At 39.0% G+C, this 14,027-nt stretch overlaps 1 protein-coding gene across 1 annotated transcript in view; it reads left to right on the top strand.

Annotated features, from left to right (window-relative positions):
- LOC109933936 (PC3-like endoprotease variant B) overlaps window positions 1–11,893 on the top strand; it is a 746,762-nt gene extending 734,869 nt beyond the window's left edge. The window contains exons 19-20 of the mRNA XM_048598131.1: window positions 5,748–5,888; window positions 9,534–11,893. Of these exons, the coding sequence (XP_048454088.1) occupies window positions 5,748–5,888; window positions 9,534–9,602 (210 nt within the window). The 3' untranslated portion in view covers window positions 9,603–11,893. The remainder of the gene's footprint in view (window positions 1–5,747; window positions 5,889–9,533) is intronic.
- Window positions 11,894–14,027: the final 2,134 nt, after the last annotated feature.

Genomic DNA, 14,027 nt, shown 5'->3' with positions numbered 1-14,027 from the left:
TTCTCATCCTCTACATCTCCATTTCCTTTTGCGAAGAAACCATCAATCTAATTTTTAAAAATCTTTTTGTTTTGAAGATGTCAAAAGAAGTAAAGATATAAAGAGAAATAATTTTCATTTAGCGTCTGATCTGTATGAAAATATGACCGGTTCAGCTCACTAATCATAAAACAGAGCTGCCATCTTCTTTCATTTTATTGAGTGGACTACCACAGTGGTGGAAAAAGATAGGCTATCCATTTTCAAATTCCATCAGTTGATTTTAAGACTTGGGACTTTGATGGACTGACATGATTTCAAAACAGCAAAAGCACTGATTTAAAAGCGGCCATAGTAATTACCTGATCATAGGTTGAGCTAATCTTCATGACACCATCAGTAAACAAGACCTGAATGTAACATTTGTATCAGCAGAGACTGAAACCAATATCTGCTGTTTTGAATTATACCTGTATGAAAGGTAATGGGTTGAATCCTCCCATATTTTGGCTAGTGTCTCTTTCTGGAAGATACTTAGAAGGTTTCTCCCTATGGGCCAAGACGACTATTTCCAAGCTATCTACTACTGGCCACCTCATTAATTATTCAACCAGATTCCACAGTGATCTACCTCATTGAATCATGTGGTCACAGAGGCTGAAGCATTGGAGGACCATAGTTAGATCCCAGTTGTACACCACTCCAAACACTGCAAGCCAGTGACGACCATCCCAAGTTTGTTGTTACATCACATTTCAAAAAGAGATTGCCAAGAAAGAGAAGTTGACTCCCTGTCACATTGACAGTGACCTGGAGGTCCTGGTGGACAGGCTGGTAGCAAGAAGGGCCATTCTGTTCCCAGAGAAGCACCACTGGAGACCATGGTACCAAACCTTGCCAGCCTAGTCAGAAATAGGCCTCTGGATCAGTGCCATTTTCTCTGGAGGAATACACAACAGTGCTGCAAGAAGATCAGTGACCTTCAGCATTCTGCAAGGACAAGTGCCACCATCCTCTGTCTGCTACCTCACACTCACACTAACTTGACCATTGCACATACGTCCCACCAAGTTTAATGGACTACGACCCTCAGTGTTGCATTCAGCATCTTCACTAGATAGTTTCTATTCTCCTCATCCTGCCAAACTACTAAGCCTTCATTCCTTCTGCAAAAAAGGAGTTGGGAACTATGTAGGGGCAGGAAAGTTCTTCGGGTGGGAAACCTGGAAGTAAGGTTTCCCACATGTTCTCCAATAATTACAGGATACATTTTACATTTTTGTGACAGGTTTCCTTCTTTTCATTCACGGATCATAAAGGGTTAGTTCTAGGACATTTAGAAAAGCATTTCGCAATCATGCAGTATCAACATGGTTTATGAGAGACACCACCTTGTCTCCTACCAGGATCTGAAACCCTTGCTGTGCTCTGAACCTGACACCCTCTTTTCCTGCTCTTTTTCTTTCCCCATTTCAGAGCTGTTCCGTCTTACACTGCTCTCTCCTTCCCCATTCTGATGATTTCCTTTATGCATTCATGGGAAGTGCATCACTAAAAAGGCCAGTATTTATTGCCCATCCCTAACTGCCCTAGAGAAGGTGGTGCTGAGCTGCTCTCTTGAACTGCTGCAGTCCTTGTGATAAATCAGTAGACCCACAATGCTGTTCAGGAGAAAGTTCCAGGATCTTGACCCAGCAACTGTGTTGGAAGGACTATATATTTCCAAGTCAGAATGTTGTGCAGCTTGAAGGGGAACTTGCAGGTGGTGGTGTTCACATGCATCTACTGCCCTTGTCCTTCTAGATGGTGGTAGTTGTAGGATTGGAAGGTGCTGTCTAAGGAGCCTTGATGAATTTCCGCTGTGCATCTTGTAGACTGCACACACTGCTGCTACTGAGCATCAGTGGTGAACAGAGTGAGTGTTAGTGGATGTGGTGCAAATCAATCAGGCTGCTTTGTCCTGGATGGTGTCAAGCTTCTTGAGTGTTGCCGGAACTGCACCCATCCAGGCAAGTGGGGAATATTCCATCACACTCCTGATTTGTGCCTTGTTGATAATAGACAGACTTTGGGGAGTCAGAAAGTGAATTGCCTGCTTCATTATTCCTAACCTCTGACCTGCTCTTGTAGGCACATTATTTATATGGCAAGTCCATTTCAGTTTCTGGTCAGTGGTAACCACCAGGATCTTGTTAGTGGGAGATTCAGCAATGCTAATGCCATTGAATGTCATAGAGCAATAGTTAGATTCTCTGTTATTGGAGATGGTAATTGTCTGGAATTTGTGTGGCACAAATGTCACTTACTAGTTGTCAGTCCGCACCTAGATATTGCCCAGACCTGTTGCATCTGTAACTGAGGAGTCATGAATGGTGCCAAACATTGTACAATCATAAATAAACAGTGCCACCTCTGACCTTATCCTTAAGGGAACGTCAGCTAAAGATGGTTGGACCGAGGACACTAGCCTGAGGAACTCTTCCAGAAATGCCCTGGAGTTGAGATGACCGACCTTCAAAAATCACAACATGTTTCTTTGTGCCAGACATGACTCCAACCAGAGAAGAGATTTCCTCCTGATTCCCATTGACTCCAGTTCTGCTAGAGTTCCTTGATGCCAGACACTCTCAAACACAGCCTTAATGTCAAGGCAGTCACTCTCACCTCACTAAAGCGTCACATGCTTATTTAAGTGTATGTGAAATCGCAGGCACTGAAGGCAGAATGATGATGGATGGTTGAAAAGGGTTTGCATCATGATGCCTCTAAAACTGATAATGGCGTTGTCAAACTCATTAACCGAGATTTTCTACTGGCTGATGATGGTCATTATATCAGCATAAATGGAAGTTGCGGAAGTCCCATTATAGCAGGATCTGAAGGAATTGCCTGGTAACTTGAAGATCCCACTGGGCAATTCTTTTACACTTGGAAACATCTGAAAATATCAATTTAAATTGGAGAATTTAGATGGTTCCAATGAGGTTATGTAAATAGTCATCAGAAGAAGTTAGACTATTAAATAAATTGTTTAACTCCCGAGTAAGTATTCAACTGACCCCATGCTTATGTCACACACGTGTACCTGCAACTATACCTCCCTTAGACCACTTACACCCCCAGACCCTGACCTGACACCTCCTTGTCTCCCAGCAGTACCTGAAACCACTGCTCTGCTCTGGACCTGACACCCTCTTTTCTTTTCCCCACTCCAGAGCTGCTCTCTCTTCCCCTGCTCCCTACTTCCCCATTCTGAAATTGACACCCCCTTACCCTGGTCTGGAGCCACTCCCTCCAGCCACGCTCAGCACCTGCTTCGTCTTTCTCATATTCTGGATCCATTCCCCCATTTCTTCATTACCCACCACCAGATCCAAACCCATCCAACAGAGGTGTTTTTGTGTTCATTAAGCTGAGCATTATTGGTGATGGGGACCAATGTAAGTATCAAACATTTACAGATCCAGTCCAGAAGAATTAAGTGCTCAGTAAAGCTCTCTTTATTGCCCTAGCCACATTCCTTACTCCATCAATATATCTCTTTCATTTTCTGTCATATTAGCCTTGATGTTTGTCTGAGTGAGAAATAGGAACTTTAATATTCCTAGTTATATCATTTTTGGGAGAGGTAAGATGGATAAAAAGCGTGGCAGGTCTGTGCTGTTGATCAAGCTTCCATCATAGTGCTGAAATACAGGAATATTGTAAGGATTGTTTTATGTCAAAATATATATGGAAGAGAACTGGTACAATTTTTAAAATATGGAATGCAGATCATTAACAGTGGAAATAGAACAGGTCTACATATATCCATCCAACTACAGATACATTGAAATATAAAGGGATTTCAACCTAACTTTCCAGGTGGGAAACCCTTGGGATTAAATGGGATATTGAATTACACCCCACTCAATGAGCTAATGTTTACCTAACCCACCAACTGGGAAACAAATGGAATGATGATGTGATGGTTTTACACCATTCCCAAAATTACTCACTAATTGAAGTTGATAGATAATGTTGATGGGGAGTGGAAGGAGTCAATATTCCACCTAATCCAATGAGTTTCTCATCCAGTGATTTAGGTTGACATTAGGGACATTGAAGGAATATTTTTAAATGTAACAAAATTGACAAGGCAATAGATAATGCTTGTCTTCAAAATAACATGGGTTTTTAGGATATGTTCAGGAGTACTTGCCAACAAGTTCCTGCCCCACATTTTCAGAAAGATCTCAAAGCCTTTGAGAGCATGCAGAAGAGGATTACTAGAAAGATAACAGCAATGTTAGTAAGTTATGTGGAGGATTTGTGCAACTCTCATTAGGGTCAAGAAGGTCAAGAGGAGATTTAAACAAAGATATTTAAAGTTATGACAGTTTGTTGGAGAAAATGAGGAGAAACAGTTCCCATTGGTACAAGTGTCAGTGATCAGAGAATAGCATTTAAGATATTTGCCAAAGGAACCAGAGATTAGATGAGTTTTTTTATTAAATGCTGGAAGTGGTTATAATCTGAGATCCACTGTCTAAGAGATTAGTAGATGCAGTTTTAACAGCGACTTGAGAAAGAAATTGAAATTACACTTGAATAAGAAGAAATTGCAGGCCCACAGGTCAAAAGCAAGTGAGTACGCTAACTGGATAGAACTTAGAAAAAGCAGCATAGATAGGCTGAATGAGCTTCCCATGCAGTGTGATTCGATAATTGTGTGACCTGTAAAGCCTAAAGGGCCTATGGTATCAGTGAACACATAATACAATTTAAATAGTATAGGATATTACTAGCTCTTAATCAGTGAAATAATAGTTAAAAAGAAGAGGAGGTCACTCAGGGCTGAAAATAAAACTGAACTGTAAAAGATGAAGGTGTGCCCAGCAAATTAAATGAATAATTTAAGATGATTATTTTTAAATGATTTATTTTGGAAGTGGGAATGCACACAAGGGTGGTATAACACAATAATGTGGCATAAATTTAAAACTAGAATTGTTTACTTTAAAACAAAAACAACTTAAGGTACATAGTGCCTATCTTCTGGTGCCCTGCATCCCAGACTGAAAGATTTCAGACAAAATGACAGATGCTTGTGTCACAATTTTTCACTCTTATATAAATGCACATAATGTGCCTTGGTACTGCTAGGTAGCCATTGTTTAAGAAGGGTAAGAAGAATAATGCTGGTAACCATAAACCACCCAGAAGCACAAATAAGTATAACTTATGTATGGTGTACACTGGTCCAACACATCTTGTATACCTCAAGATAGAGTACCAGTAACACCGGTATGTTCATTTCCAAGTATTGCATTTTTTTATTTAGCCGTGTTACTTGTGGACAAACTCTTGGCGGTAGATTTTAACTTTCAACTATTAGATCAAAATTTGCCAGTCGTAGATCGGTCAATTTTCCTTCCTACTCACTTTCCTGAATTTCTCCGGTTTCTTCAGCTTTCCATTTAGTACATAATCTACAGGCTTTTAAAATCATTACTGGTTTCAACCAATCGGGAATTCCTGGTTTATGGTCATTAATTTTCTGAGTCTTTCTAGCCTCGATAATACCCTATATTGTGGGCCTTGTGAGATTTGGTACTTTGCATAGATTTCTCAAATTTACAAAATGGTGCAAGAGCCTAAAGGAGATTTTTGTTTTAAAACAAGGACTTTCTGCATATGTTATTGTATATTATTCAGTCTCTGCCCAGTTTATTGTTAAACCTTACACTGCAATCAGAAGAAGTAATTTATTTTTTGTTCCCTAACAGTTTTCTACACCTGTAAAAAATGCAAGTATTCCAAGCTCTAACTTGGGTCAAGTTCTGCTGAAGCTTTGGTACTCCATGAAAAACAAAGTTAAAAGCAAAATTCATTATGTAAGATCATTGCTAGCTGATACAAATGAACAGGTAAGTTTCGATCCATTCTTTAACTGTTCTCTTGTCCCATAAAATTATAGTGCAGAACAGCCAGCAGACTGCCAAATATTTCAGACATTCATAGTGAAATCTTGCACACCTCCTCTTCCTCATTCTTTCTACTTAAGCTAGATTGAAATGATATATGATTGTTTGTTTACATGACTGATTTTATAGAAAAGCTACTGCTGATCAATCTAATCCTTCAAATATGCTTAAGAAGGCTATTGCAAACAAGGTAGCATCATTGTAACATGTTCCATGACTTGACAGTAAGGGTACTTACACCCATCCTAGTAGAATGTGATCTGCATCATATTACATAGATTATACACTATTTAAGTTAGCTCAAGGGATAAGATGCAAGGTTTCATAAATATGCATAGAGGCAAACACGGAGATACTTAGTTTCCCAACTTTTTTTTAATTGATTGCTCATTTTAAACTGGATGTTTGATCAATTCCGACATAAAAAGAAACCTTTTTTAATGTAATTTGATAATGTATACAAAGCAATGATTATGAGAAAAGAGGTGAAGACTTAAACAAAGGGATGAAGCAACCTGGATTAGGAACAGAAGAGCAGGAATAGAACATTTCGCCCCTTAAGCTTGCTCTGTCATTCTAAATCTTTGCTGATTGTCTACCTCAGTCCCAAATTCCCATGCTATCCCCAAATCCTTTAATGTCATTAGTAACTGGAAATCTATCATTCTCCATCTTAAACTTACTTAATGACGGAGCTTCCATCACCATCCAAAGATTGAGAAGAAGTTCATTTTCACGCCACATCTAAATAGCTTGCCTTTTATTCTGAGACTGTGTCACCTAATTCTAGACCCTGTTGCCTGAGGAAACATTCCTTCTGCATCTACTCTGTCTATCTCTTTAAAAATGTGTAAGTTCCTAAGCTGTCACCTCTCACTCTTGTAAACTCCAGAGATTATGGGGCCGGTCTCTTCATCAGGCAATCCATGCATGTCAGGAATCAGCCTGACAAACCATTGCTGCACTCCCTCTATGGCAAGCGCATCCTTCCTTAGGCAAGGGGACCAAACTACACACAATATTCCAGGTGTAGTCTCTCCATTGTTCCATATAATTGAATCAAGACATCATTCCTGTTGCTGAATACTGTTATACTAAAAGATCTTGCTACTTGCAAAATAGTGATAAAAGTCTGTAGCACAGAAACAGGCCCTTCAGATCATCAAGTCTGTCTGGGTCAAAAACTAGTATCTAACTATTCCGTCGCATTTTTCAGCACTTGGCCTTTAGCCTTGTATGCCTCAGCATTGAAAGTGCACATATAAGTACTATTTAACTGTATTGAGGGTTTCTGCATCTACTACTCTTACAGGCAGTGAATTCCAGATTTCTAACACCCTCTGGGTGAAAAGCATTTTCCTCACATCCCCTCTAAAACTCCTATCCTTTACCTTAAATCTATGTCACCTGGTCATTGTTCCCTGCATCAACGGAGAAAGTTCCTTCCTATCTATCCTGTCTATGCTCTTAATAATTTTATTTATCTCAATCATGTCCCTCCTCAGTCTCCTCTACTACAAGAAAGCCAACCCCAGTTTATTCAATCTCGCTCCATAATTAAAACTCTCCACCCAGGCAGCATCTTAGTAAATTTCCTCTGCACCCTATCCATTAAAATCAAATCCCTCCTATAATGTGGATACCATAATTGCACACATCACTGTAACTGTGGCTAACTAACGTTTATACAGTTCCAGCATAACCTCTCTGTTTTTGAACTGTATGCCTTGGCTAATAAAAGCAAATATCCTATATGCCTTCTGAAGCACTTTACCTACCTGTCCTGATAACTTCAGGCACCAGAGGACATGCACACTAAGGTCCCTCTTATCCTCGGTGCTTCCCACAGTCTTATCATTCATCATGTATTCCCTTGCCTTGTTTGTCCTGCCCAAGTGCATCACCTCACACTTACCCAGATTGAATTCCATTTGACACTGATCAGCCCATCTGACCAGACTGTCTGTATCCTCCTGTAATCTAAGGCTATCCTTCTCACTATTTATCACCCCACCAATTTTCATGTTATCCACGAACTTACTGATCAACCTTCCTCTCAATCATTTACATGTATCAACAGCAAGGGCCCTGACATTGATCCCTGCAGAAACCCAATAGACACAGATTTACAGTCACAAAACCACCCCTTGACCCCCATTTCCTGCCATTCAGTCAATTCTGGATCTAATTAGCCAAATTTCTTGCAACCCATAGGCTAAGAACAAAGAACAGTACAGCACAGGAACAGGCCTTTCAGCCCTCCAAGCCTGTGCCAACACATTTTGCCCTCCTGTACTAAAATTGTCTTCACTTAGAGGATCAGTATCCTTCTAATCCCTTCCTTTTCATATATTCGTTCAGGTGTTTCTTGAATACTGCTATTGTGTCTGTTCTTACCTTCGTCACCAGTCTCCCATGTGGGACATTATCAAAAGACAAGTTGTCTAAACAAACTGTGTAAAATACATTGCCCTCATCTATATATGCCTGGTCATCTCTTTAAAAATGCCAATCAAGTTGATCAGACATGACCACACCTTAACAAAACCATGCTGAATGTTCTTGATTAATCCCTGCCTCTCCAAGTGCGGCTTAATTCTGTCCCTCAGTATTGCTTCCAATAGTTTCCCACTACCTCTGAGGTCGTTCTGATTGGCCTGTAGTTTCCTTGTTTATCTCATGTTCTATTCTTGAATAATGGTCCCATATTTGCTGTCCTCTTGTCCTCTGGCACCTCCCTTGTGTCCAGGGAGGCATTGAAAATTATGGCCAATGCCCCTGCTGTTTCCTCCCTTGCCTCACTCAACAGCTTGGAATTAATTTCATCCAGCCCCCAAGAGAAGTAAAACCCTATATTCAGTATCGCAATTTACTGACGATTTATTTCATTGAATTGTTATCTCTGGTTTATGATATATTATTTTAGGTTTTGTACCAATTTGCTCCTTTCCTGCAGTTGATGACCTCTCCCCAATATTTCACCTAAGTGTCTGTTATTTAAGTGTAAGTATTGACAGTGACTCCTGGAAAACTACCAACAGCCACTTCGGCTCACTTTTAGCAGGGATCACTGAAGAACAGTTAGGAGCCAAGGCCTGTTTTCCCTTCCCAAGTCTGAGGCATCTATTTCAATATAATTATCTTTTTTCCATGTAGACTGTCTTCAGGTAATACAGTTAGCAGAAAGGATATTATTAAAATTTTAATAGAGTTTTCTGTTCCTGAATTTCAAACATTAGTTTGGTTTTGTTTTAGATTTTTCAGCATTTTTTCTATCTTCTTTTATATATCTGTGAAGGCATTTTTGTTTAATTTTTGGTCTGTTGCAGTTCCCATTTTTCCACTGCTCATATTTGTTTAATTCCACAAAAAGACACAACGAAGTCTAAGTAAACACCACAAAAAATAATTCGGTAGAACTTGATGCAAGAGTATGTGATAATGAGCAATGGAAGTTAGCTTGATAGAAGTGATCCTTTTCATTTGCACCACAGATTTTAAAATTGTGTTGAACTATAGTCCTTGAAAAGGAAGTAGATTTGAAACATGATTATTATACTTGAATAATGAGGCATTTTCCTGCCACAGGATGTTGATGAAGCTCAGAATGAATTTCAAAGAAGCAATGTACTATCTTCTCAATCTGCAGAAGAGTAGAATGGGGATCCAGCTTCTTCACTGATAGCTTCATTGAACAGTCGCAAATAATATCCAAAAAGTCAAAGATGATGGAAAATATGGAGAACACCTTTAAGAAAATAATTAAAAACAAGAACATTTTCAATGACACAGCTCCACCAAAAATAAGTAAAATGATATTTAACATACAAGGGGTAAATATTTGTCTCAGGTAGTAGCACTAAACACACGTTATTGTACCACTTGATATTCCATTCTATTGTAGCTAATGTACCTGAATGCTAGAAGGAAAGTATAACTGGAAAGGTGGGGTTTCAGGTCGGGGAGACAGTGGTTCAGGCCATAACATCTGTTTCATTGTACCTCTTGAAACAAATTTCTACCCCCAAAGTCTTTGTAAAATGAGATATGCAAAAAATGAAAACATTTCATCCACAAACCACAATATTGGTTAAAGATACTTTTATGAAACAAACAATCATAAATTTAGTTCCAATGTATGTTGGGGATGACTTGACTAATTATGCCTATGATTGAAGAATCAGTATTTCTTTCTCTCTTTCAAACATTCAGTGCTGTCTTTCTAGACAGGGTAAGAAGGTGAACAATTTTGGTAAGACTTCAGAATGGAAACTAATGTTATCTAACATTAAAACATATAACTTGCAAATTTTACTGGAATCCCTGTTTGTAGTTCTTGCAAGGCATCAGTGAAACACACAAGAGAAACTGCATAAATAAACATTTTTAGCAGATTATTCTGTCTCACCAAATATTCCAACTTCCCTTGCTGGTGAACCCCAGGTAATTTTAAGCACATGCATCCAAGGTGGTACTGATAGAATTCTGTCATCAGTTTTTTTTTAAATTATAGCGTGATTTGCATACTGGGGTTTTCAATTGGTACTTTATTTGAATTCTTCAATCTGGAAATATTGAAAGGGCTGATTTAAGCTTACAGTTCATTTTCATCCTGTACACATACATAGTCCAATTTATTTTCAAGTTGAATATTCTGTTTTCAGCAACAGATGTTTCTGGTGATAATATACTGTTACACCCCTGTGGAATGAAATGTGCTGTGTTTTCTGCTCTTGGCAATAGGAACAATTACCTCAGCTGACTACACCTAGTAAAAGTGATCTTTCCTCTAACTGTCACATACAGACAGAAGGCCCTATCTTAACTGAGCCTCTGGACAGGGCCATTCATTTCGTTCACATTTCTAGAGATGTTCATCTCACAGCTTTAAAGAGAAGGTAATGTGCCACCTTCAGCTTCACTGAAAAAATACAGGTAATAAATGTTGTCTATAAAGAGTCCTTGAGAAATAAATTAAAGAAGAAACTTGGATGAAATTCAATAAATTCATCTCGCCAAAATTTGAACAACAGTGCTGGATTTATCTTAGTACAAGAACGAGCTGGAAATACTTTCTCAGGAATGTCCAGCACTACCCACCTTAACCAGAAATTGAACAACACTGTTAACTGTTTAAAGCCTAATTGGAAAATTAATTGTTCAGTTTATAAATTTTCACTATCTTCTGTTCAGGGACTTCCCAAGATTTTGCGTTACTGCTGGCACAATTGGGTTTCAGTACTTCCTCAGAGATTTAACTGCCAGAACAATCTGAGTGAGCAGGATTTAGCATGGGTGGGAAACGGAGTGATATCGAGACTGATGTTGCATAGATAGGTGTCAGTCAATAATTGTGCCCACCTCTTGCAGCTACTGTGACATACTGCCTTAGGCAGAAGTGGAGTCCACAAAAGAAAGCACCATTTAACTCTCTAGTCGGTAAAGAAAATAGCACTTATAAAAAGTTTGTGGTTTGTGAATGAAATGTTAAGAATCATATCAAGAAGCGACATTAAAGTTTTGGCAAAAAAAAACTTTTTTTTCCTGTTTTAGTCTTTATTGTCACACAGACCTTAAATCTTCACTTTTAATGAGTACAGAAAATGGCAGCTACATGTATGCTGAATACAGAAGACTTCAAATAAATGTAAGTCCTAAAATATGAAACTAGATAATTTATAAAGACATCTTCAGTTATGATTCAGTATGCAGGTAGTGTCAAATTAAGGTTTCTTCATAATACAATAATCTATAATTTAACATTACTGGTGGAAAATTTAACTGTCTTGTTATTAATAATATGGAGAGCCAACTTCCACTCTGATTTATAGAATAATGCTGAAATTGCTTAGCAAAAGTTGGGAATCACATTAGTTACTTCCTCTAATTCATCATTAAGAAACATTTATGTGACTTTTTCTCATGAACATAATCCCCACTCATTTTTATTAATCATTTCACTGTAGAAGTCTTTAGATTGTTATGCCACAGTGATCTGATCTTCTCTTCAAGCATTTTGTTAGCCATGTATTTCAATTGCACACGGATGAAAAAAATCGAATAAATGTTTTAAGGCGATATCACAGTGTATGTCATACAATCATCCAATTTTCCAAGCCTACTTAAATTATATATTTTGTTACTCTGCTGTGAGTGTCTCATGAGCAAAAGTAAACACTCTGATTTATAAATTCAGTTTGATAAAACTGATGCCATTCCCTTGTAGGACAGAGTTTATGGTCCCATTTCTCCATGCGGTGAACATTTGATCCACATCATCCCAATCAAGAATACCTCCAGGCAGCTACAAGGAACTTTCTTCATTGGATAGTCAAGAGAGAGTTAGCCCTGACCAATCTCACAAACCACCTACTAACCCATTTACAGCAGTAGCAAACGTCTTTTTTGTTGTCTAGAAGAGGACAATAAACATGCAACTAAAAGTAGATTAAAAAGATTAAAGGCATAGTGGAACATTGGCAGGTGATAATTTTATATACTTTCACAATGGTATTGCTGGATTGACTCCATGTTTATTACTGTTTACTTTTTGAGAATAAACTCATTATGTTTATATTAGCAAAATAAACATGGAAATAGGCTGAAGCTGGGATGTATGTACCTCTATAGGCTCAAATGAGTTTTACTGAACCTGTCAAAATTTATCCACTACATCTAGTTGACTATAAAGGAGTTACAGATAGAAGTCGTGCTAGAATATAGAACATACAACATAGAACAGTACAGGCCCTTCGGCCCACGATGTTGTGCCGAACTTTTACCCTAAACCTAAGGTCTATCTAACCTCCACCCCTATCTTATACTATCATCCATATGCCTATCTAATAGCCACTTAAATGCCCCTAATGAGAGCGACTCCACTACCCGCTCCGGCAATGCATTCCACGCCCCGACCACTCTCTGAGTAAAGAACCTACCTCTGACGTCTCCCCTATATCTACCTCCACTCACTTTAAAAATATGCCCCCTCGTAATAGCTACCTCCACACTAGGAAAAAGTCTATCTATACCTATCTATACTCTATCTATACCTCTGATCATTTTGTACACCTCTATCAAGTCACCTCTCATCCTTCGTCGTTCTAAAGAGAAAAGCCCTAGCTCTCTCAACTTTTCCTTGTAAGACCTTCCTTCCATTCCAGGCAACATCCTGGTAAATCTCCTCTGCACCTTTTCCAACGCTTCCACATCTTTCCTGTAATGAGGCGACCAGAACTGGACACAATACTCCAGATGTGGCCGAACCAGGCTTTTGTATAGCTGGAGCATAACTTCACGGCTCTTGAACTCAATCCCTCTATTAATGAAAGCTAACACACCATATGCCTTCTTAACAACTCTATCCATGGGGTTGACAGCTTTCAGGGAACTGTGAACATGAACCCCAAGATCCCTCTGCTCCTCCACACTGCCAAGAATCTTTCTGTTAACCCTATATTCTGCTTTCAAGATTTTCCTTCCAAAATGAATCACCTCACACTTTTCAGGGTTAAACTCCATCTGCCACTTCTCAGCCCAGCTCTGCATCCTATCAATGTCCCTTTGTAACCTAGAACAGCCCTCCTCACTGTCCACAACGCGACCCACCTTCGTATCGTCCGCGAACTTACTAATCCACCCTTCCACTCCTTCATCAAAATCATTTACAAAAATCACAAATAGAAGAGGACCCAGAACAGATCCTTGTGGTACACCACTTGTAACTGAGCACCATGTTGAATATTTTCCATCCACTACCACCCTTTGTCTTCTAAGGGTCAGCCAATTCTGAATCCAATCTGCCACATTTGCCCCTATCCCTTGCTTCCTTACCTTCTGCATGAGCCTACCATGGGGAACCTTATCAAACACCTTACTTGAATCCATGTATACCACATCCACTACTCTACCTTCATCCACGTGTTTGGTCACCTCTTCAAAGAATTAATGTGTTGGGGAAGGTTACCTTTGGGTGGTGGTGTAAATTGGTGACATCAACTCAACCACCTATTATAAATTTGTCTCATTTGACATTCATGGAAATGAGGTAATGAAAATCTGGAGAAATGTGTAATGGGATAT

This window comes from Rhincodon typus, chromosome 6 (genome assembly GCF_021869965.1).
Source record: "Rhincodon typus isolate 14 chromosome 6, sRhiTyp1.1, whole genome shotgun sequence".
NCBI classification, from domain to species: domain Eukaryota; kingdom Metazoa; phylum Chordata; class Chondrichthyes; order Orectolobiformes; family Rhincodontidae; genus Rhincodon; species Rhincodon typus.
Note: the sequence above shows the minus strand (reverse complement) of the source record. Positions and strands in the feature narration are given on the sequence as shown.